The sequence below is a fragment of the Saxophila tyrrhenica genome (assembly GCF_035928015.1).
Source record: "Saxophila tyrrhenica strain CCFEE 5935 chromosome Unknown scaffold_10, whole genome shotgun sequence".
NCBI classification, from domain to species: Eukaryota; Fungi; Ascomycota; class Dothideomycetes; order Mycosphaerellales; family Extremaceae; genus Saxophila; species Saxophila tyrrhenica.
The window spans coordinates 876659-900512 of NW_027041742.1; the positions used below are offsets into that span (position 1 = coordinate 876659).

The 23854-nt window shown below is 57.0% G+C and overlaps 9 protein-coding genes across 9 annotated transcripts; 5 read left to right on the top strand and 4 right to left on the bottom strand.

Annotated features, from left to right (window-relative positions):
• Positions 1-845: 845 nt before the first annotated feature.
• Positions 846-2923, top strand: LTR77_006887 (uncharacterized protein; the record flags this gene model as incomplete). The annotated part of the gene is made up of 4 exons (XM_064804127.1): positions 846-1174; positions 1228-1631; positions 1685-2044; positions 2094-2923. The coding sequence occupies 4 exons, from the start codon at positions 846-848 to the stop codon at positions 2921-2923; spliced, it is 1923 nt and encodes a 640-aa protein (XP_064657928.1).
• Positions 2924-4047: 1124 nt separating this feature from the next.
• Positions 4048-5023, top strand: LTR77_006888 (uncharacterized protein; the record flags this gene model as incomplete). The annotated part of the gene is made up of 2 exons (XM_064804128.1): positions 4048-4050; positions 4103-5023. The coding sequence occupies 2 exons, from the start codon at positions 4048-4050 to the stop codon at positions 5021-5023; spliced, it is 924 nt and encodes a 307-aa protein (XP_064657929.1).
• A 411-nt stretch (positions 5024-5434) lies between these two features.
• On the bottom strand, positions 5435-7627 carry IML2 (Mitochondrial outer membrane protein iml2; the record flags this gene model as incomplete). The annotated part of the gene is made up of 1 exon (XM_064804129.1): positions 5435-7627. The coding sequence occupies one exon, from the start codon at positions 7625-7627 to the stop codon at positions 5435-5437; it is 2193 nt and encodes a 730-aa protein (XP_064657930.1).
• A 918-nt stretch (positions 7628-8545) lies between these two features.
• Positions 8546-10838, top strand: PRP40 (U1 snRNP protein; the record flags this gene model as incomplete). Its single annotated transcript, XM_064804130.1, has 2 exons — positions 8546-10681; positions 10737-10838. 2 exons carry the CDS (start codon positions 8546-8548, stop codon positions 10836-10838), a joined length of 2238 nt encoding a protein of 745 aa, XP_064657931.1.
• A 48-nt stretch (positions 10839-10886) lies between these two features.
• Positions 10887-11141, top strand: LTR77_006891 (uncharacterized protein; the record flags this gene model as incomplete). The annotated part of the gene is made up of 1 exon (XM_064804131.1): positions 10887-11141. The coding sequence occupies one exon, from the start codon at positions 10887-10889 to the stop codon at positions 11139-11141; it is 255 nt and encodes an 84-aa protein (XP_064657932.1).
• Positions 11142-11757: 616 nt separating this feature from the next.
• Positions 11758-14301, bottom strand: RLI1 (Fe-S cluster-binding ribosome biosynthesis protein; the record flags this gene model as incomplete). The annotated part of the gene is made up of 9 exons (XM_064804132.1): positions 11758-12000; positions 12102-13173; positions 13235-13331; positions 13382-13549; positions 13599-13989; positions 14051-14073; positions 14125-14140; positions 14211-14216; positions 14278-14301. 9 exons carry the CDS (start codon positions 14299-14301, stop codon positions 11758-11760), a joined length of 2040 nt encoding a protein of 679 aa, XP_064657933.1.
• A 971-nt stretch (positions 14302-15272) lies between these two features.
• Positions 15273-20053, top strand: hrp3 (ATP-dependent DNA helicase Hrp3; the record flags this gene model as incomplete). Its single annotated transcript, XM_064804133.1, has 4 exons — positions 15273-15542; positions 15593-15619; positions 15674-15761; positions 15825-20053. 4 exons carry the CDS (start codon positions 15273-15275, stop codon positions 20051-20053), a joined length of 4614 nt encoding a protein of 1537 aa, XP_064657934.1.
• A 524-nt stretch (positions 20054-20577) lies between these two features.
• Positions 20578-21913, bottom strand: LTR77_006894 (uncharacterized protein; the record flags this gene model as incomplete). Its single annotated transcript, XM_064804134.1, has 2 exons — positions 20578-21761; positions 21820-21913. 2 exons carry the CDS (start codon positions 21911-21913, stop codon positions 20578-20580), a joined length of 1278 nt encoding a protein of 425 aa, XP_064657935.1.
• Positions 21914-22668: 755 nt separating this feature from the next.
• RAD10 (ssDNA endonuclease and repair protein rad10) lies at positions 22669-23772 on the bottom strand (the record flags this gene model as incomplete). Its single annotated transcript, XM_064804135.1, has 1 exon — positions 22669-23772. The coding sequence occupies one exon, from the start codon at positions 23770-23772 to the stop codon at positions 22669-22671; it is 1104 nt and encodes a 367-aa protein (XP_064657936.1).
• Between the last annotated feature and the right edge of the window lie 82 nt (positions 23773-23854).

The window sequence follows — 23854 nt, forward strand, 5'->3', positions numbered from 1 at the left end:
TCTGCAAAGCCTCCACACTGACGACGCAATTTGCTGACACCTCCAGAGGTATCGGTATCAGCTGACATATCTGCCTCCGCAAAGATCCCCAGCGAGCAGTCAGATTCCGATTCCAGCCACCCCGGCACCCTGCAACTCGGACGTCTTGTTTAGGTTGCGTTAGCGCCAACGGCACTGCATTTCCAGGGTTCGGCACTGCTCCGAAGGGCGGAAAGTCTGTTTCACGGCTTCATCTGTGCGACGTTTCTGTTGGGATGAGGCGCGAGGGAGAGGCTGGGAGATTGAATTGAACGGCGTAGCTTTCGCGGTGGTGTATCGCTATGACCAGCGGGTAGAGGGGAAGGGACGGGCGGAGCGAGGCGGATGCTGAGGGAGGGAAGCAAGGGTGTGAGATACTGTACCGATGTCGCGCGCGTCGCATGACCTTCAGTTACGAGTCTTATCGCCCCGTCATCAGATCAATCATGTGCATCGTGTGCGACGTGGCGACGATGATTCCTCGATAGCTCGTCGTCTCGTCTCGACTCGTGGGTGCCCGTGCGAATCATCTATCGGGGCCCGTTGCTTCAATCTCGCTTCAGCAAAAGCGAGCGCCATCTGCAAGTCCGCGCGCAAAACTGCTACAAGCGTCTGGCCACCGCGAGTTGCAAACAGAAAATTTCAAAGAGCAATCGCTGCTTCCCTTCTCTCCTTCCACACACACACACACACACACACGACACACAACACACCTTCCCTGCTTTCTGAGATACCCGAGCACTTCGCTCACACAACCGTTGTTGCTTTCAATCGCATCCTGCATTTCTGAGATACCCCCAGTCACGATTTTCACGACTACTACCAAAATGTCCGACGTCCAGCAGCAGCACACCGCCACCGAGGCACCTGTTTCCGAGCCTGTGGCCACCCAGCAACCTGAGACCACCACCACCACCGCTCCCACCACAGCAGAGGAGTCGACGCCCATTGCTGATGCCATGGCGAAGCCCGAGTCACACGAGACTAAGGAGACACCAATCACTGACTCGATCATCAACTCGCCCGAGCACAAGGACGCCATTGAGTCCACTCCCGTTGCGGAGGAGAAGAAGGATGCCGTCGCTGCTCCCGAGAAGAAGCCTGTGGAGCCCATTACGGAGGGCCAGCTCGCGCTCAAAGGTCCTGGTCTGCTGAAGTAAGTGGGCATTCTACAACTTCTGCAACTCCATAGCTTACAAGTATCTACAGGTCCATCATCCCCTCCAAGAAGGAATTCTGGCTCGGAGACGATGCCGTCACACCACAAGACCTGAGCTCCTACATGCGTGGCGAGAAGCCTGAAATCGCTCACCACGTCGTCGCCTGGGCTAGCCAGACGGGCAAGGGTCTCCTCTTCTTCAACAAGAAGGGTGACACCAGCAAGAAGACGCCCGGTCACGTGCTTGCTCTGTACGACGCCACTGACCTGAAGAAGGAGTCTCCGCATGAGATTGCTTTCAAGCTGAACGGCCAGGAGCATGTGCTCAAGGCTACCAGCGACAACGAGCGCGATGGTTGGTATATGTCGATTGAGAAGGCGATGGAGCTTGGCAAGTCGCAGAAGGAGGAGGTGAGGGAGGGTGAGGGCTACAAGGCTGAGATGGAGAAGCTAAGTAAGTATTGTCATTGTTTGGGTCAAAGATGCAGTTACTGACCGTTCCAATAGACAAGCCTGCTGGTGCTGCCACCACTGCCGCAGCTGCCGCCAAGCGCAGCCAGTCCCAGCCTAAGAAGAGCATGGATGTCGACAAGACTGATGCCACTACTCCTCGCAACAACTCCGACTCCGTGGAGGAAGAGAAGAAGGACGACAAGAAGTCTCGCTCCACTTCTCGCGGCGTGTTCGACCGTCTGAAGGGCAAGAAGGAAGAAGCTGAGGTCAAGAGAGAGGAGAAGAAGGAGGAGAAGGAAGAGAAGAAGGTCGAGGAGACTGCGCCAGAGGAGCACAAGACTGAAGAGGCACCTGTTGCGGCTGGCCTTGCTGGTGGTGCCGTTGCCGGCGCTGCTGTTGCTGGTAGCTCGAGCAGTGAGTATACTTACCTCAATCTTCCTGAACCAATGCTAACTTCGCATAGCCGATGACAAGAAGGAGGAGCCTATCGAGTCATCTACCGCTACCGCGCCCACCACCACCGAGACCAAGACCGAGGAGAAGCCCAAGCCGGCGAAGCGAGGTAGTATCTTCGGCAAGATGCAAGGCTGGGGCAACATGAAGAGCCCTTCCAAGGAGAAGGAGCAGAAGGACGCCGAGCTCAAGCCTGAGGTCCCACCAAAGGACGGCGCTGTCGCCGAGAACCCACCAGTGCTCCCTGAGACTGCCACCACCGAGCCAGCTGAGGACGCTCTCAAGACTGACGGCGAGGTCAAGCCTGAGACCGCCGCTGAGGAGAAGAAGGCCACCTCCACCCCAGCAAAAGAGAAGCCTACTTTCCTCTCCAACCTCTCCTTCGGCAGCAAACGTAACCGCAGCGTCAGCCCGTCTGCCGGCGCTACCGAGACGCCAGTCAAGGCTGAGGAGACCTCCCCCGTCGAGGCACCTAAGGAGACCGAGCCAGCCGCCCCCGTCGAGGAGCCCAAGACCGAGCAGCCCATCGGCGGCACCGAGACCGTCGACCCTATCTCCCCGCTGAAGCCGGAGGACGCCACGAACAACACCGCCGACACGAAAACCACCGACAAGCGACAGTCCGTCTTCTCCAACCTCGGCCGTCGCGCCTCCAAGGCTTTCAAGGGCATGCAGTCCCCGAAGAGAGAGAACACTACTCCTGCCACCGCCGCTACCACGGAGTCGACGCCTGCAGAGACCGAGCAGTCGCAACAGCAGATCGGCGACGTCGTCCCTGAAGCCATCGCGGACGACACGAAGAAGACGGAGCAGCCCCCCGCCGTCGCTGCGTCGGCATAGAGGTGTCCTGCTGTCTGGTGGACGGACCGGGCGGTGCTTCAGCTCTGACTGGATCAATACCAATTACCAGGACCCTCCGCCCCTCGAGTCGTTGCACCACGGCCGTTCTTGACGGCGGAGCAGCAGCGTGTGATGTACACTAATACCCGAACCACTGCCGCTCATTTCACGACATCACATGCTGCGCTCGCTGTTCTGGACTTGGCCGCTTTTTGCTTTCAGCTGGCGTTGGTTGTTTTAAGAAAGATTGAGATACCACCCTGCATTGCTTTGGTCTGCTTGCTTATTGTTTGAGTTTACTGCATCCGAACCGGGTGCAGGCGCGAATACCCCAGAGCAATGGAAGGATACCCCCCGTGTTTTCTGTCATTTGTTGCGAGCGGTTGTAATGGGATGGGATGGATGAACTTAGATAGCGTGTGGCTTGTGTGGGTAATTGAGGCAATGGAATTGTTTGCGGTCTTCCAGATCATGCTCAGTGTGCCACCGAGTTCTACTCCCATTTCCGACGATTGTGTCTCTGAACCGCCTGCTCGCCGACATTATCGGGTGCTAACCGGTCTGCTCCTTATTAAACCATCAAGAAGTACATGTAGAACAGCAACGAGGCACGGTAAAAACTCCCTCGTTTACTGAACGACTCATCAACGATTGGATCACTTGGATCACATGCAACGAGGTGTATACGCGGCGTCGGTCTCGGTTCCATCAAATACCAAGAAAGCACATGCACGCCTCCTCGGAGTACCTACCTCCTAGGTACATGTAGATTGGTAAAGCGGATGATCCATGACGGAGTAGAATTGCGGCTCTTTGCATGAACTCGCTTCTCTTTGGCTGCGAACGCGCATGAGCTGGTCTTGCTGGTCGTGTGAAGGGTGCGTGGTATTTGTGTTTCTATTTTACTGTCTAGTCCTTTTGCTCGTTCTCGTTCTCTTCTTCCGTTGTACTTCTAAGCGTTCGAGAGGCAGCGCTGGCGAGCTTGACTTCATTACGTTGACGTGCTGGTCTGTTCTGCAAGACACGGAAACTGTATCATAAGACGTTGCAGTCGAATCGGCAAGGAGGCACGAAGAGGAAGAAGGATATTGAACAGGACTGGTCTGGCACCAGCATGAGCAGGAATGGCACGTCCTTTCTCCCACTAAACAGCACCCCATATCACTAACAGCTCTCCAGGGTTGCTGCAACTCAACCACCCGCTCCCCCTCAACCACCCCTCCCCCCTCGACCATCCCCCCCACAACCGCCGATAACATCCCCCCTCCTCCCGCGCACACCCACACCGCCCCTCCATCCGCACCCACCCTCCCGAACACGCCCCTCACCCAACCCTCACCCCTCCCAACCTCCCCCACGCACCTCCCTCACCACCCGCCCCCCTGGCCTCGCTCCCTGCTCGAGCACGAAAGACAAGCCTTCTTCGAAACCCGCGTCACGGGCAACCCGGAGATATGGAAAGCGCTAAGATTAATTTGTGAAGAAGTCAGGCAGGGGAATGTGGCGGAGGCGCAGGCGGTGATGGATGCCGCGGGCCTGACCTGTCCGACGGGGAAACTCTACGTCAAAGACCGAGGCATGGGCGCGCGGAGACGAGGGAAGGGGGAAGGCGTGTTCGATGAGCGGGGCGTAGGGTACGAAGTCCCGAAATGGGTCGTCGTGGATCCGGGGGACGTGGTTGAGGACGAAAACGAAGACGAGGACGGCGAGAAAGAAGACGGCGACGACGAGGAGGGCAGTGCCACAGGCGCCGAAGACCCAGACGTCGAAGGGATAGGAGGGGGAAAGAGGCGAGATGAAAAAGGCAAATCCCCAGCCCCCGACCCTGGCCCTACCGTGCGTGTACGCGCTCGTTTGAGCGATAGAGGAACGGATATCGTGGTCTCGGTGGGGAGTAAGCAGACGGTGGCGGATGTCGTGAGAGCTATCCAGGGGAAGATTGGGGGCAAGAGAGTGCGGATGATGTTTTTGGGCAAGACGCTGGATGAGCGGGTCAGGTTGGAAGAGAGTGGGTGGAGGGAGGGGTGTGTGGTGAATGCGTTGGTGTTTGAGGGGAGTGAGGGGATGATTAGTGGAAAGGGAGGGAAGAAGGGGAAATGAACAGATATAATGACGATACCGGGTAGGAGGATGATGCCAAATAAGGCTGATACAGTGCTGATAGGGGGCAGCGAGGTGTTTTGGAGTCTGGTCCTTTGGGAATACCCGCTGCGGTTGAGCAGGTTGCTGGGAACAAATATCTAGGTGTAGGTAATGTCGATATCTCATCTCCGGGTGCGAAGCATGCAAGTGGTGTCATCCAACAAATCCAACGTCAAAACGTGGAAGCACGTCACCACCCACACCGACTCAGTGTCACCGGCCCCAAAGCTCATCCCCCGCCTCACGAATGAGCCTCCACGTCTTCCTTCCCGGCAGCAGACCCTTGCTCTTGGGCTGGTGCCTCTTCCTACTCCCACCGGCATGATCATTGTGTTCCGCTCTCCCAACACCGCCCTGCCCAACACCCTCCTAGGTCCCACTCCCTCCCACCCTCCTCAAAGTCTCCCTCCCAGTCCTAACCTTCATCCCCACCCTCGCATCCAGCTCAAAAGCCTCCCACCCCTCCACCTTTGCTAATTCATCACTACACTTCCCCCAACCCTCCTTATCCCCTTTCTCCCCGCCACAAGCCGTCCAGTGCAGGACGGCGAGCTCGTAGTGCGCGACGGGCAGGGGCCAGGTGTCGGGGTGTTCGCAGGCTTTGAGTTTGGGGAGGTCATAACAAAGGGCGGAGTCGGTGAGGGTGGAGCGGGCGAGGTCGGGGCGGGAGAGGAAGCGCTGGCAGACGCCGCGGAGGAAGGCGAGGAGGGCGCGTTCGTCCGCTGGTTCGGCATCCCAGCCTGACTGGCCTTCGGACCAGGCGAGGAGAGAGAGGGATTCTTCGACGTGCGAGGGCTGCATCCGTGTAAAGCCGGACCAGAGATACGTCATCTCCGTCGCCGGACTCACTCCCACCGCGTCCACGAAACTGCACCCGCGGGCCTTGGATCGAGCGTCCCATTTCATGATCTTGCGGCCGACGAAGACGTCGAAGGGGAGTTGGCGGGCCATCAATTTCTTTTTCCCAGAGTGCGCGGGGACTTCTCTTAGCAACTTCTCCGCTCGCTCGGCGTGCATAGCAGCTTTCTTCGCATCTTTCTGTTTGTGGATACGGTAGAGTTCAACGTGGCAGGCGCCGGCGATGTAGAAGTACATTGCGTGACTCCAGTTATTCATGCCGACGCATTTGACGAAGGAGTCGGCGCACTCTTCGTACCGGTGGAGGTAGAGTAAGCTGAGAGAAGTTTCGAATAGAGCGAGCGCGTCGACCTGTTTGAGCGAAGATTTGGGCGCGTTTTGGAGCAGGGAGACGGATTGGGCGAGGTCGCGGTCGCGGGAGAGCATGCGGCATTCTTCTAGAAGCCAGAGTTTGGATTTGGGGTAGAGAGAGCGCATCTCTGACAACAGATTGCGGAGTCTTGCTTCCGGCATTGCGTCGGAGGTGAGGATGTCGCAGAAGGCGATGGCGCCGTTGTGGAAGCCCAGCGTGATGAGGCCGGCCATGGCGCCGTTGATGGTGTGTTTGAATTTGGTCGCGGACCAGAGCATGCGGAGGCCGGTCTCGCGGTCGCCGCGGAAGGAGAAGAGGGAGAGGAGTTTGCCAAAGGCGGGCGGGATCATGCTGAGGAGGAGTTGGAGGAGGCCGTAGCAGAGGCCTGTACCACTGTGGATGAAGAGGTCGATCGGGTCAGAGGTGATGGTGCGGAAGTCGGCTTCTTGCTCGGCTTCGTAGGCGGCGCCTTTGGAGTCTGCTTCTACTGCTGAGGGGAGGGTTGTAGTGGCGGTGTTGGGTAAGGTTGAGTTGTTTACATCTGCGTCGTCTAGCTTTATATTTTTCATGTTGGGCATATCTAGATGGCCTCTGTATTTATCAGCAGCTGGTGGCATATCTTTCCCATCTTCCGCATCTACGAACTCTAGGTCGTCATCTTCGTCTGAACTTGTAGGTGTGAGCACACCAGAGGGTGTGTCTTTAGCGTCCGGCGTGCCTTTGATGTCCACGGCAGGTTTTCTTGTTGCATCCGAGTATGCCGGCGGTGGCTCACTTGCTAGTGATGTAGATGAAGGTGCAGCAGAAGATGACTTCGAGCCTGGCCTCGACATTCCCCTAGCTCGCAGGTACGTCTTCTCCGCCTCGTGTATCTCGTACAAGGTGCCAAACGCCTTCCGCAGCTTATAGAAACCTCTTAGACTCTCCGTCAAACTCTCATTCAAGACAGCAATGACAGCAGACATGAGCTGGGCCTCTGCATGACACAGCGCATACTCCGCTCCAGCCGGGTATATCTGGCTCTGATACGACGTAGAGTGGTCTCGTTGAGCTCGCCGTTGATGCTCAGCCGCCGACTCTTCTGCCTCTGCTATCCGCGCTCCAGCCTGCTCCATGATTTCTTTCTCGAAGCCCAAGGTAGCTCGTAGGAAGATAGCGGTCGCTCGGCCTAGCTTGTGGAAGGGCGAGGTTCCTTTGCTGAGCTGCAGCTCGGCTTGCTCTACCTCGTCGTTGATTATGAGGGCAGCAGAGGTCATGGCATCTTGGAGAGCGTGGTGTTCGTCCAGAGCGGTCATGGACTTGCTGGTTGACTGGCCGGCTTTTGCGCCTAGCCATCCTCCCATGCGTCTCATTGCGATAGGACCGTGTTCCTGATACGTCCCGAAGTAGGACAGCGAATGTGAATGCTCTTAGTAGCGAAGGAGAAGATGAAAGGAAAGGGAAAGCGGTATAGGAAAGGGTGGAGAGGGGAGGATGCGGTTGGATTCCAGTAAATCAAGAAACGTCATTAGGCCGACTTGTGAGGCACTTGTAGCTGTGAATGCAGGAACTGCCTGCGTCCAGTGACAGACAGTGAAAGTTGCCCAGCAGTTCACAATGAGCCGCGCACCTTCTCGAAGACAACGACAGTCCGCTGACGGAAGTGTTGTCGGCCTTTCGAGTGCAGCTGGGTCCCGGAGAAGACTACTACTGCCACACAGTAGATATACCCTGGTTGGCCGCTTTCACTGTCGCTCGCTTAGCGGGCAAAGGTCAGAGCGAAGGGTGTGATCTGTCTTGTCGAGTATAATAACGGCCTGCCGACGGGAGTGATGAGGCCTTTTCGGCTGCGATTCGATTCTGAAGAAGATTGTTAGATGTGTTACTGTCACGTGCATGTCGTGCGCAAGTGAGTCGAAGTGACTTTGATGTTGGCCATAACCACCACTTTACTTTGTGAAGAGTGAAGTTCAAGTTGCAGTTGCAAGACTGAGCTCTTGAAGATACATGTAGCATCGATCAGCACCATTGTCATAGGCCAGCAGGGCGGCCATGAGTTGATATGAGGTTCTGATCGTACAATAGCTGACAATTCTGAAGAACCAGAATGCTTGCGGCGGCCTCGGCCGCGTGGGAAAGAGCGACCTGAGCAGGTTAGCACTTTCCAATCTTCATCGCATACTCGACCTCAACTCACCTCACCACAGAAAATTCTCCGAATCACAAACCAACTTCTTCATTCACAACATACCTCTCAAAACTTCCACATCCACACGATACAAGAGAATAAGATGAGCGCCTGGAAGTCAGCCAAAGCGCCAGACGGCCGCACCTACTACTTCAAGTCTGGCACCAACGAGACCACCTGGTCCAAACCGGCAGACTTCGACGATGCAGCACCACCAGCAACTCCCGCCACCCCAGGCGCCGCTGAAGGAGCATGGGCGGAAGCAAAGACGGCCGAGGGCAAAGTATACTACTGGAACACCGTCACCAAAGCCACCAGCTGGACCATGCCAGAGGGTTTCAAGCAGCAGCAAAATGCCCGTCCTGCCGCCCCCGCCTTTGTCGCCGGAGGCGCGCAGAACTTCGGTGGTGATGTCACGGATCGTCGCATGGAGCGCAGGTCAGACCGAGACATGGGCCTGCCGCAGAGGCCAAACTTCGAGGGCGGAAGAGGCGGCGGTATGCCGTGGGAGCAGAGGCAGGACAACGCGGGCTTCCGCGGTCCGATGCCAGTGAAGACTGACGAGCCCGAATATGCCACCTTCGAAGAAGCAGAGCAGGCATTCTTCGCCCTCCTCCGCAAGCACAAGATCTCGCCCGACACAGAGTGGGAGGATGCTCTGCGTGCTGTGATAAAGGAGCGCGAGTTCCGAGCTCTCAAAGACGCTAGGGAGAGGAAGACAGCATTCTTCAAGTACTGCGGCAACGTGCGTGCAGAGGAGAAGGGCAAAGAGCAGGAGCGTCGCGCAAAGGTCAAGGAGGACTTCCTGAAGATGCTGTCTACCCACGAGGAGATCAAGCACTATACTCGCTGGAAGACGGCACGTCCCATGATCGAGCGTGAGGTGGTGTTCAGGAGTGCTGGCGACGATGACACGCGCAAGCAACTGTTCGATGAGTATGTTCTCGGGCTCAAGAAGAAGCATGAAGAGAACGAAATCGAGCAGCACCGCCGCGGCATGAAGGAGCTTGCGAACTTGCTCCACACGCTGGTCACCGATCCGTACACCAAGTGGCATGACGCGCAGGAAGCCGTGAATCAGAACAAGCGATTCAACACAGACGAAGCATTCGCCAACATCACCAAGCTCGACGTTCTCCGTACCTTCGAAAGCCACATCAATGCCCTCGCGCGGATGCGCAACGACCAAGCACAGCATGATAAGAATATGCAATACCGTCGGGAGCGTCAGGCGCGCGATGGCTTCAAGGAGCTTCTCGCAGACCTGCGTGGTCAAGGCAAGATCAACGCCGGTACCAAGTGGACCGACATCTACCCCATCTTCGCCGATGACAAGCGGTATACCAACACCGTCGGCAACGCCGGCAGCACCCCTCTGGAGATGTTCTGGGACGTTCTGGAGTCGGAAGAGGCGCTCCTCCGCGACCAGCGCGAGGAGGCTCTGGATGTGCTCGCTGATCAGCGATACGAGATGGATATATCCACGAGCCTGGACGACTTCAAGAAGGTCATGGCTTCGGATGAGCGCACTCGTGGTATTGCGGCTACACAGCTCGCTCTCATCTACGAGCGTCTCATCGCGAAGATCAAGCGGCGCCTGGAAAAAGACAGAGCACACAACGACCGCTCCCAGCGTGATGCCGTGGACGCTCTACGCCATGTTCTCAAGCATCTGACTCCACGCATCCGCACAAACACTGTCTACGAGGATATCGTTCCCGCTCTGCAAGGCTACGACGAATACCGCGCTCTCGACGAAGACTCCCGCCGCGCCGCCTTCGACAAATTCATCCGCCGTCTCCGCGAGAAGGAAGATGAGCTCGAGCGTGACCGCGCCCGCCGTGACCGCGATCGCAACGGCTCCCGCCGCGACCGTGATCGTCGCCACCGCTCCCGCTCACCAGAGGTCGACGCTTACGAGGCCGACCGCCGCAAGGCGCAGGCTGTGCGGGAGAGCCAGTACCGCAAGACTTCGTTCGGGCTCACGCCGCCGCCGCGCTCCGAGCGCCGGGACGACAGGGATGATCGCTACCGCGGCGGTCGTCACGACGAGCGGTATGAGCGTGAGCGGCGCGAGAGGGAGTTGGAGCGCGAGCGTAGCTATGTAAGTCGTGCGGATCCGAGGGATCGTGGGAGGGCGTTGGATTATGGCGACGACGACGCTGTTGGCAGCCGTCCGAGCTCGGGTGGGAAGAGGAAGGTTTCGGGGTCTGATGTTGGTGGGAAGAGGGATGCGAAGGTATGTCTGCCCATTGTACCGTACATCGAGAGTGTTTGCTGACATGTGATTGCAGCGCGCACGTCGCGGTACCCGCAGCCCCGAGCCCGCCGAGCCGGCCTCCGAGCCGCCTGCATTGCAAAGCGGCAGCGAGGAGGGTGAGATTGAGGAGGCATAGAATGGCTCTGAGAACAATATCACTACCTCGGGGCAGCGTTTGGACAGCATGGCTACTTCTACCTCCGATACAACGGGTTCTCCGGCCACCGTGACCAGACGCATCGCCATTGACGACCTCGAGGACGAAAGGGACTACGTGCTCGCGAAGCTCTATGACCATCGCGACGATGTGGACGATATCGAGGACGAGTTGCTGGACAGGGAAGATGAGTTCCTGGATAGGGAGGACGAAGTCTTCGAGCTGGAAGACCGGCTCGAGCAGATTAGACATGAGCTCAGAGCGCACGCTGGGTGGAACTAGGCGTTCTTCCTCGGCCTGGCTTTGAAGGGGCGGGGGTGGTTGCTCGTCCTCCATACCCGCCAGCGGTGGAAGGGGAGGTCGAAGAACTCGTTGCGTTGTTTTTCCGTGGAGTATATCTTGCCCCCAGCATCGATACTGCTTACGACAACCGACATCAACAACTCCACTCAATGCAACCGAGGACAAACATATTTACCACCAGCATCGATACTGCTTACGACAATCACCTCCACTCCACTCATGGTATGCATGCGAAGGAAGAGGGACACAAGGATAGAGCTCACACTTCAACTGGGCAGATGTGCATATGGAGATCGTTCAATGGAGGTAGCGCATCAGTATACGGATGCGAGCTTGAATGGGCGAGCTGTGTGTATAGTGGCGTGCTGCTGTTGAACCTGAACCGAATGGAATGCAATGCTTTTAAATCTGATCTCATTTCCCATTTCCCGTTGCTCACTATCTTTGTTCTCGTGTTTTCATCAATCTCGCAGGTAGTAATCTGCTGAGCAAACGCTATACCGCTGTACTAGCAAGAGCAAGACAAACAGCAAGACTCGCGCACTCCCTCCATCGCGTCACGTAAGTGACACTTCTGACGAGCCCTTGCAGCTCATCACGCATCGTCCATACACCTCACATCCCCTCCCCAAGCTCTCACCTTTGGGAGTGAGCACATGAGATAGACGACGCCGCTCCGCACCAGGATATCCTCCTCGTCATCCTCCGCCTCGCCCTCCTCTTCCTCTAACGCCTCATCGGCGCCGCTCTTGACGCCGCGGTAGCGCTTGGTGCCGAGGGCGCTCGTGCAGCAGCCGCCTACGCCTACGGCAGGGGTTGAATGGACCACTGGGACGAGCTTCAGGACTCGTCTTCCAGGAAGAACTACCATAAGCATTAGTATGGATCTTACCAGGCGAGTGATAGGGTGAGGGTGAGGGTAGAAATGAAAAGACTCACGTAATTCCCATTCCCCTTCTGCTCCGTATCGAGCTGACTATCCAACTTATTAATCCGCGGACGGTACGTATTCGGATCCCGCCTGAACGTCACGTTAAGACTCTTCAGGAACCGATTACACCCGCTCAACAACGACTCCGGGGCATTCGCCTGCGACTTCACCGACGGCTGGCCGTCGAACACAATCACGCGGTCCGCCAGGTACGTGGCCATGATGAAGTCGTGCTCGACGACGAAGGCCGTCTTCTTGCTGTGCATGATGAAGCGCTTGATGACGCGGGCGGCGATGATGCGCTGCTCGGAGTCCAGGTACGCCGAGGGCTCGTCGATGAGGTAGATGTCGGCGGGGAGGCCGAGGGCGAGGACGATGGCGACGCGTTGCAGTTCTCCACCCGACAGGTTCTGGACTTCTTGGTCGATGAAGTCGTCCATTTTCAGGGGCTTGTAGACGTCCGTTTGGAACTGAGGGGAGAGGAAGGAGGCTTTGATCTTTTTGAAGAAGAGCTGGCGGACGGTGCCTTGGAATTTGGGCGTGATCTTCTGCGGTTTCATGGAGATGTGCATGGCGGGGATCTGCTTGCCGCCGTCGGGCTTCTCGGCACCCGCGAGCATGCGGCAGAAGGTCGTTTTGCCGGTACCGTTCTCTCCCATCATTACTACAATCTCGGAGTCGGTGAACTCGCCGCTCTTAACGGTGAGGTTGAAGTTGCCGAGCGTCTTGGTCATGTTGGGGTACGAGTAGCCGCGGGCTTTTTCGTTCTGGTAGTCGTCGCTGGCTTCGGCGATACGGAATTGGAGGGATTCCTCGCGGAAACGCAGGTTCTCAGTCGGGATGTTGCCGTCCAGGAAGATGTTGATCCCTTCGCGGACGGAGAAGGGGGCGGTGACGACACCGTAGACGGCGGGCTTACCGTAAAGGCAGCAGATGTAGTCGGAGAGGTAGTCGAGGATGGACAGATCGTGCTCGACGACGATGACGTAGCAGTCCGGACGAAGGAGGCTGCGGATCAGGCGGCCGGCGGCGAGACGTTGTTTGACATCCAGGAAGGAGGAGGGCTCGTCGAACATGTAGCTGAGGGAAGATAAGAATATCAATCACGTGTTCAAGGCAGAATGGAGTGGGATGGACATACACATCCGCCTTCTGCACGCACACCATGGCAATGGCGAAACGCTGCAGCTCACCACCGGACAACAGGTCGACATCACGGTCCCAGACTTGGTTGAGCTCTGCAGAGTGTCAGTAGTGGTCCGGTTCGATTCAAACTTCCAACACTCACCAAGCACGTCTGCAATCTCCTCCAGACGCTCTTGCCCGACTTGGCATCGCTGCTTCATCTGGAAGCCGACCGAGCGGTTCTCGCCCTTGACAGCCTTGGGGATCTGGTCGACATACTGCGGCTTGGTGACTGCCTTGAGATCGTCCTCGAGCACCTTGGTGAAGTAGTCTGTCCTCGATCAGTCCGTACCTCTCCCATGACGTAGATATATCCTTACTCTGCAACTCCGATCCTCGGAAGTACTTCAGAATCTCCTCCCAGTCCGGCGGGTTATCGTATCTCCCCAAGTTCGGCTTCAACTTCCCAGCCAAAATCTTCAACGCCGTGCTCTTGCCGATACCGTTCGTTCCCACCAGCCCCAACACTTGCCCCGGCCTCGGCATCGGCAGACGGTGCAGCTTGAAGCTGTTGGCGCTGTAGCGGTGCGTGACCTGCGTCTCGAGGTTCGTGGGCAGGTTGATGATGTTGATGGCGTCGAAGGGGCATTTCTTGGGGCAGATGCCGCAGCCGATGCAGAGGCGCTCAGAGATGAAGGCGATTTTGCTGGTTGGGTCGACTTCGATGCAGAGCTTGCCCGTGCGGACAACGGGGCAGGACTTCTTGCATTCCTGTGGTGGTGGGTGTTAGACTCGAGGTTGGAGGGTGGTGGTGTATGTTTGCAGGACGTACTTGTCGACATTTCTTTGGCTTGCCTGGGAGTTTCTGTCAGCAGGGGAAGGGATGTGCTGGCCAGCCGTACATACACTTGTCAGAGTTGACCTATGAATGGGTATACAAGTTAGCCGCTGCAAATGTTGATACGTTTTCAACTGCGACTGCGGTATCTTACAATTGCCTACGTCTCAATGTTAGCACGTAGTCCTTAATTCTCTCGTTGATGTGCTGCGAAACCATACAATTCTGGTCAACTTATCCCCCATATTGCTCGAGTATTTTGGCTTCGCTGGTTTGGCGGGGAACAATATGAGACTGGAAGAAGTCTATGACCACGCTGTTGCCAGATCTCGTACGGCCGTGGAAGGATGTTCGAGTCACCAGCGACTCACCAAACAAATTCAGCAACTCGAGGTATGTGTTGTTGGTGGGGGAAGTAAGGAAAGACTTTGTTCCTATTCGCTATAAAGTTGCTTGTGGTGGGGGCGGGTGGTGGGTGGTGAGGGAGCCGATTTGAGAGCTGCCAAGGAGTCCATCGGTTCAGGCACGTTCGAGCCGGCCTTCGTCTTCATCACTGCACATGCACACCCAGACACCCTATACCACGAGCCCTCCCGATCGCCACGCCGTCGAGGCCACCACCGCTATGGCCTGTACGTAATTCTCTTCCATTCTCTGTGTGTCAAAGCTGCCATTTTCTTTCACTCCACGAGTCGAATACCAGCCGCCAGTCAGCCATCACAGGAGCGGCCATTCAAGCATATTTCCATCACCATCATCTACCTGGGCCTCCGGAGCGCCGATAGGAGTCGAAACGGCATCTCTGAAGCGCGGAGATTGCTGCTGTGCTGTTCTCGATGCGCCGGCGAGCCTATACCGCCCATCCGAGCCCATCACCGTCATCTCATCACCAGGCCGCATTTCACGAACCGACACCGGACGACGTGACTGCTTCAGGTTCATCGACACTTCAGGCGGGGGAACTGGTCGCCTCGCTGTTCACACCACGTCCACCAGTTTTCACGTTCAGGCGACGGCTGTGCGTTGAGCAACACCGCTGACTCCTACTTCCACAGCGGGGCCTATACACCTACCTACCCACCTCCACTCGACTAGCGATATGTCGATAGCAAACGGGCACTTGCCTGAGGTCGAGGAGAGTCGCCTGAAACGCTCCCCACCATCTCGACGCAGCGAAAGCGAGCTCTCCGACCTCAATGAGTTGCCGACCACCACCATGTCGTCTTTGACGCCCCAACAAGAAGCAGACCCGTCTGACGATGATGCGATACACGACATGGCTACGTCGGAGCTTGATGATGAAGAGGACGCTCCCGGTGAAGAAGACGCAGATTTCGACGAAGAGACACCACCGCCAAACGCCGCAGGCGGAATGCGACACGACAGATCATCATCAGAGGAGAGCGCAAGGCCTGGCAAGCGGAAGGCCGAGGTCGATGGAGAAGACTGGGAGCAGAATCCGGAGTTGTATGGCCTAAGGCGAAGCGTGAGTCCTGAGCTCCTCCCACAGCTGTGCCGCTGCTAACGCACCCTCAGGGCCGAGCCAGACCATCTCGTCGAGTGGTACGTGCACTATGTCTCCTTGCAGTGGTTCTCACACACTGACATGATGCTCAGGTTGACAGCTCGGACGAAGATGAGGACGAAGACGACGTTAACACCGGCCGTCGGCGGAAGCGCCAAAAGACCACCGGCACCAGGCCTAGTACGTATTGCTACTGTCCGCTCCTTGCTGTCCTCTGAGGTCACGCATACTAACACACTACAGCTTCGACACGACGAGCTGCCGCATCTGAGCCTTCGCTATCGGATCTGGACTCGGAAGCAGACGACGTCTATGGTGGTCAGCGCGGCCGGACATTCGCCAAAAAGCATCGCCAGCGCTTAAAGGCAGCTGGTTCTGGTGGCGACACGCCCAACCTAAGCGAGGTGCGATTCTCGACACGGCGGGCTGCTAAGATTACTACATACAACGAGGACGATGATCTTGGGCTGAGCGACGAAGACACCGAGAACACCACACCCAACTACTGGACCTATGTGGATGACACGACCCCTGCCATCGATCAAGTCCTCAACCACAGACTCAAAGAAGGCGTCGACTCAGCCTCGGCAGAGAAGCACGACTTCGAGTTCTTCATCAAATGGCAAGGCCAGGCGCACTACCACGCGACCTGGGAGCCATGGGCCTCCCTCACCTCCTACAAGGGCTTCCGCCGGCTCGAGAACTACTACAGGAAGATCGTGAAGGTGGATCTCCAAGTCATGCATGACCCGGATGTGCCGCCCGAAGACAAAGAGAAGTGGAACCTCGACCGCGAAGCATACCTCGACTCACTCACCGACTACATGAAGGTCGAGCGTGTCATCGGTGCAAGAGATGGGGAAGAGGATACTGAGTACTACGTCAAGTGGAAGGGATTGTTCTACGACTCATGCACGTGGGAGAGTGCAAGCTTGATCGGCGAGCTGGCACAGACTGAGATCGACCGCTATCTCGATCGCTCGTCCAAGCTGCCGACTTCTAATCAGACCGAGACAAGGCTGGCCACACGCTCCGACTACAAGCCATTCAGGACACAACCATCGTATATCAAGGGTGGTGAGCTAAGAGAGTTCCAAATTCATGGTCTCAACTTCCTGGGCTACCACTGGTGCAAAGGCAACAACGTCATCCTCGCTGATGAGATGGGTCTGGGCAAGACGGTGCAGACCGTCTCCTTCATGAACTGGCTACGACACGACCGAGGTCAGCAAGGGCCATTCATTGTGGTGGTCCCTCTCTCCACCATGCCTGCCTGGGCCGACACCTTCAACAACTGGACGCCGGACATGAATTATGTCGTCTACAACGGCAATGAAGCTGCTCGGAAGATCATCCGCGAGTACGAGATGCTCGTAGACGGCAAGCCGAACAAGGTCAAGTTCCACGTTCTGCTCACCACCTACGAATACATCCTCGCCGACTCTGGCTTCCTGTCGCAGCTCAAGTGGCAATTCATGGCCGTGGACGAAGCTCATCGATTGAAGAACCGCGAGTCGCAGCTCTACGCCAAGTTGATGGACTTTGGTGCACCGAGCAGGCTCCTCATTACTGGCACGCCGATGCAGAATACCCTCAGCGAGCTTTCCGCGCTCATGGACTTCCTGATGCCGGGCAAGATCTACGTCGAGGAGAACATCGACCTCGCATCCGAGCACGCGAGCAGGAAGCTGGCCGAGCTCACCGACGCCATCTCACCCTACATGATCCGACGCACGAAGCAGAAGGTCGAGAATGACTTGCCACCAAAGACAGAGAAGATCATTCGGGTCGAATTGTCTGACGTCCAGCTCGAGTACTACAAGAACATCCTGACCAGGAACTATGCAGCACTGAATGCTGGCTCGAAGGCACAGAAGACATCTCTGCTCAACGTCATGATGGAGCTGAAGAAAGCCAGCAACCATCCATTCATGTTTCCCAACGCCGAGGAGCGGATTCTTGCTGGCAGCGAAGCCCGAGAAGATCAGCTAAAGGCACTTATCACGTCCTCCGGCAAGATGATGCTGATCGACCAGCTGTTGACAAAGATGAAGAAGGACGGTCACCGTGTGCTAATCTTCAGCCAAATGGTGAAGATGCTCGACATCCTGGGCGACTACCTGCAGCTCCGTGGCCATCAGTTCCAACGACTCGACGGCACCATCGCCGCCGGACCCCGACGCATGGCCATCGACCACTTCAACGCACCCAACAGCCAGGACTTCTGCTTCTTGCTGTCGACGCGTGCAGGCGGGCTGGGCATCAACTTGATGACAGCAGATACCGTCATCCTCTTCGACTCGGACTGGAACCCGCAGGCCGATCTGCAAGCCATGGCTCGAGCACATCGTATTGGACAGAAAAACCCTGTCACAATCTATCGCCTCGTCTCCAAGGACACTGTCGAGGAGGAGGTTCTCGAACGTGCACGCAACAAGCTCATGCTCGAGTTCATCACAATCCAGCGTGGCGTCACGGACAAGGATGCACGCGAGCTCGGTGATCGTATGGCCAAAGCGGGCGCCAATACTATTGAGCCCACCTCGTCAGACGACATCTCTCGCATCCTCAAGCGCCGTGGTCAGAAGATGTTCGAACAGTCCAACAACCAGAAGAAGCTTGAGGACATCGATATCGACGCTGTGCTCGAGAACGCCGAAGAGCATAGAACCGAGCAACCTGAAGGCATGACCACCGATGGTGGCGAAGAGTTCTTGCGCAGCTTCGAATACACAGATGTCAAGATCGACCTGGAGTGGGACGAAATCATCCCCAAGGAACAGCTCGACAAGATCAAAGAAGAGGAGCGCAAGAAGGCCGAGCAGAAGTATCTTGACGACGTCATCGAGCAGAACCAGCCTAGGAAGCGGAAAGCGCCTGTTGACGAAGCACGCGAGCAGCGAGCAGCTAAGAAACGTGCTCGTGATCTCGCCGCTGCAGCTGCTGCCGGAGGTGACGGCGAATCCGACGATGAGTCCGACACAGGCTTGGATCCAAGGCGGCCACTCAACGAGAAGGAGTGCCGCAATCTCCTCAAAGCGTTCGAGCGATGGGGCTGGATCGAAGAGAAGCCTGAAGAAGTTATGCGAGAGGCTCGACTTGTTGGCCGCGACCAGGAAGTTGTTGCAGCGACCCTGCATGACATCCACGACACTGCGCTGCGCATGTTGAAAGAGCATGCGGAAGGACTCGCGGAGCTGGAGAAGTCCAAGCCGGTCACCAAGAAGGACAAGAAGGCGGTTCTGTTCGACTACAATGGCGTCAAGCGTCTGAATGCAGAGACCTTGATCGAGCGACCGGAAGAGATGCGCATGATCCGTGATGTGGTCAGCGCTACCCCTGACTGGCGGAACTTCAGAGTACCGGAGGCGTCGAAGCCAGCTACGTACACGTCTGAGTGGGGTGCGCGCGAAGACGGCATGCTGTGTGTCGGAATCGCCAGACATGGCTACGGTGCGTGGGTGCCCATTCGTGACGATCCTGAGCTGGGCATGACCGACAAGTTCTACCTCGAAGAGCATCGAGTCGAAAAGAAGGAAGAACGCAACAAGGCGGAAGAGAAGGTCGTCGCCAAGTCACCAGGCGCGGTCCATCTCGTCCGCCGCGTCAACTACCTCCTCAGCGTGCTCAAGGACAAGACAAGCAACGGCACTAACATGGCCGCCAAGAGAGCGCTCGAGAACCATCACCGCAACAACCGCAAGCACGCCGGCCAGTTCTACGGCCGCATGTCCACACCGACGAACGGTAGCCCTGCGCCGAGTGGCCTTCGCAAGATGCACTCAAACGAAGACTACCGTCACCGGTCGCACAATGGCACGCACGGCTCGCCCAATGGCCACCGGAGGAGCAACGAGCACGACCGCCACAAGCACCGCCATCCCGACGACCACCGCCCGCACAACCGCAATAGCAGCGACAACATCGAAGCCAGCATTCGCCGCCTGATGGACCCGGTCTCCGCCCAGCTCGTCCGCGTGTCCGGCGCCTCGAAGAAGAAGATGCCAGACAGCGAGACCCGGCTGAAGATCATCAAGGAGGCGCTGCTGAAGATTGGCAAGCACATCAACTCGCTGGTCAAGGGCAAGGGGTTCAAGGATATGGAAGATGGGTTGTGGAACTTTGTAAGCCAGCACTATTGGCCGCAGGCGAAGCAAGAGGATAAGAGGGTGCCGGGTGCCAAGTTGAAGGATATGTTTCAACGAGTGATGGAGAAGGAGGGAGATGGGAAGGTGAAGGGTGCGGGCGAGGGGAAGACGGCGACGCCTACTGCGAATGGGACTGCGGGGGTGAAGAAGGAGGAGGAGCGTAAGAGCTCGGATGTCAAGCAGGAGGCTAAGGCTAGCGATGCGAACGGTACGATCAAGGAGGAGAGTCCAGCAAGTCGACCGGAGGCGTCAAAGATGGACGTCGACACGCCGGAGCCGAAGCGTGAGACGCTCGCGACTGCTGTGGCTGCTACGGGCGAATAGGGATATGTGGCTACGCAACACTCGCTTGCCAGAAAAAGAAAGATGAAGGGTGTGGAGTACATGGAATTTCAAAACGCATGAGGGCATCTCATGGATTGTAACGGGAATCACAGCGAGGCGTTTGTCTTTGTGGGGTACATGGTATGGAAAGCAAGCATGGGCGGATACTCGAGTATGATGGCACTCGTTTGCAGCGCTACTTGAGGTTCAAGGGAATGGGCAGGGCAGGGGCATAGCGCAGCATGGTGTGTGAAGAGTGGAGATATTGCTACAGTTGTCGTCTGAAAGACTTGGGAGGCCGTTGACCATCGTGTGGAGGCCGGAATCTTTAGAGCATGTCAGGGGATATAGCGGGTAGCGAATGGCATGACAAGATGTGTACAGTGTTTGCTCTGCAGTTCCACATCCACTACAGTGGGGAGGGGTATTGACACATGTCCATGATCAGATCGTAGCTCGTCAACTCTTCGCCACAAGTACCAGTACCGTCCATATCCCTCCATATCCCCGAACCCTCCCCCTTCTCACGACCAATCATACCCCTCAACCATCCTCCTCGCATACCCGACATACTTCAAGCACAAATGATCCTCCTTGGGCAAATGCTTCCCCCCGATCGGTAACCCCGTCACATGGTCTTTGGGAAAGTCTTCCGGCATGGGTTTGTTGTGCCAGAATTCCTGTCGGCGCTCCATTTTGCTTATGATGCCCAGGAAGGAGGGGCAGTGGGAGTGGGGGTCGCCGCCTCCTGTACCGTTCATTTCGTTCGATTCGCTCAATGGATTCATTTCTCCCCCGTCGTCTGCGCCGCAGACTTCTGCTCGTACGACTTTTTTGGCTAGGCTCCGCCATTCATCCGCTTCCAGCTCCAAGTTGAAAGCAGCCGCGCACCCGATGCCGTTGGTGTGTAAATGCCCATTCGCGGTATTTAAATCCGCCAGTCGGAATTTTTTCTTCTCCCCTTCTCTCTCGGCCCTCTCCGCCTCCGAGCTTATAGCAGACAAGACCTTCCCGTACCGCTCCGCGAGACTCATCAGGAGTGTCCCGATTAACTGCGTGTTCTGGATGGCGGAGATGAAGCGTTGTGGACAGTGCTCGCAGGCCAAGACGTCGGCGGCTGTTTGCATCGCCGAGCGGAGCGGGTGTAGGGCGAAGGGGAAGGGGAAGCTGGGGGGCATGGAGGAGAGGTTGGAGAGGGTGAGGTACATTGTGCTCAGGCAGGCGCAGGGGGGGAGGAGGGAGGCGGGGAGGCCGAGGTTGGTGGAGTCGGGTTGCGGGAGGGAGGGGTCGATGTGGTTGTGGTTGTGGTGGTGGGTTTGTTGGAGCTCGGGTGGCAGGTTGAGGACCGGTGGGCTGTGGGAGGAGGTGCTGTTGTTGTCGGGCGTAAGGGCGGGGAGGGCGGAGTCGGAGGGGTAGAGGGTAGGGTCGGTGTCGAAGTCGAGGAGCCAGGGTTGTACGCTGCCGCCTGGGGTGAGGACGTTGTAGGGTTCGTCTGGGGGTGGGAAGTCCCAGGCTTGCGGTTGTTGGTCTTTGTTGGGGATTACGTGCTCTTCATGGGGATGCGCATCGTGGTGTTCATCGTCGTCTGTTCGCTGCCGCTTCTTCGGCCGTCCCATCTGCTTCTGGATCGAATAGATGCATGTTATGCCTTCGCGCGCGCATCGTGAGCATTTCGGTTGTTCGCCGGTGCATTTGAGCTTCTTCGTTCCTTGCGAGGACAGTCAGCCTAGCTCGTGCTATGTCTACAGTTCAGCTGTTCGACATACTGCACTCGTCACAAGCTGCTCTCCTCTTCGCGACAGATCCGCTGACAGACTGAAGTTGCGTCTGCGGCTGCAGCGGCTGACTGTCGATCTCCATGTCCAAAAGTCGTCCAGCAATTTTGTTCGGTTGCAAGAAGTCTCCCTGATACAACCCCAATCGCCCGAAACGATACAGTATCAGTCGTCCTCCCTTCTCTCATACACAGCCCCGAATGGTATATCAGCAAGAGTCCATGATTCTCGAGTTACATCAAACGTGCCCCTCAAGGCTTAATCATCCATCTGACAGGGCGTCGCCGAACCCTGAGGCCCTAGCGCATCCTCGTCGGCAGCTTATCCGTGGGCAATGTAGGGTTCCTTATCAGCACGTGATACCAACATTCACATGCACCTGCAGATCTGAATGATCGTTGTACTGCAACGAGCATGGTGCAGGCGAGGTTTTGTGCAACGAGTATAGCAGACGGAACATCATCATGTAGCGAATTGCTTCATACTGAGTGTAACTACTGACATGGCAGGCGCTGTTATTGTTCGACCGCACATCTGTTATGCCACAACAGATTGTCATTCGTTCTTCCCCAGCTGCGCTTTCGCCGACCTCGCCTGCTGATCTCCTGCGAGTTACAGTTGTTTGCCATCGTAGAGGTCGGGCGAGCATCCTGTTGCGTTCAGCGGCAAACTAAAGAAGCATCGGCGTCAAGTCGTGGATAATCTGCTGATGACTGGAGTCGAGCGCGGGCGTGTGGCGGTGAATGAGGCGTCGTGGTATAAGCGCTTTTCGAGCGACGGCGGATACGCCTCGCCATGTTGAGATTCGATGATTCTCCGGCAAACCTTTTGGCAGACTGCTCATCCTCCATCTTTCCTTAGCTTGCTCAGAGCAGCCATGACACCGTCGCCAACCGGGTCGTCGGTTTGCTTGCGTTTCTTCGCGGGTGGCTCGTCTTGTGGCTTGGCTACCTCTTTTGGCCTCACAACAGGAATCGTAGACATGGCTTGAGCATTCGCTGCTTCGACTTCGCCTTCGTCGTCCTGCACCGGGTCGACCTCTTCTGCAACGCGCGTATCAGGCCTCTGATCAGCATCAGCCTCCCCAACGTCATCCCAGAGGCTCGCATCCTCCTCCCTCATGCCCATACCAGGCGTCCCACTCTCCCCTCTGGTTCCACCCCGACTCAGACTAATCGGCCCACTCTGCATACTCGATGCCTCCCTCCCCAGCCCCCTCTTCGCAGCTCTCTGCACCCTAAAAGGCTCCCTCACACTCTTGCACCATCTCTCCACCTTCTTCTCACCCCATCCAGCAATCCCAGCCACATCCTCATGCCGCGCATTCACCGCCGTCCTCACGCTCCCGAACTGACTCACGAGCGCCACGGCATCCGTCTTGTTGATGCTTCGCGGTGTGGTGATGAAGTCGACCATCCGATCCGCATACTTGGTGCTCTGGTGCTGCTTGATAGCCGTCGGAGCCGCGTTCTCGTAGCTTTTGAAGAGCTCCAAGTATCGTGCGCCTTCCGCCGCGCTCCAGCATAGAACAAGCGTGACGCCATTGATCAAGCTCGTCTTGCTCAGCTCCCGTAGTGGGTTTTCATGGTTCGGGATATCCACCAGCACCAGCACTACCCTCAGCGCGTACTTGCCTTGCAGATTCCTGATGCGCGTGTAGACGTATTCCGGATGCAGGCGGTGGTATTTCAAGCTCAAGAAGAGCGCGCAGGTGGTGACTCCTAATACATAATCGGCGGGTATGTCGCCGTATTCCCAAGGGACACTGCGGATGAGCTCGAGGAGGCGGTTGCCTTTTTGACGCGGTGAGACAATGATACTGGCGGGGCCAGAGCGGCGGGGGAGGGCTTGCGGTTTGGGCTGAACAACGCCGGTGGATTTCGAGGTGGTGGTGGTGGAGGGGCGGTCGGGGTTGGCGGCGGGACGAGGCCCGGTCGGGTCCATGATTGCGGCGGCGGTCTTATCGAGGTTCCATTGTCTGGTGCTGGAGAACGCGTAGCAAACAGCGAATGTCTCGCGATCTCAG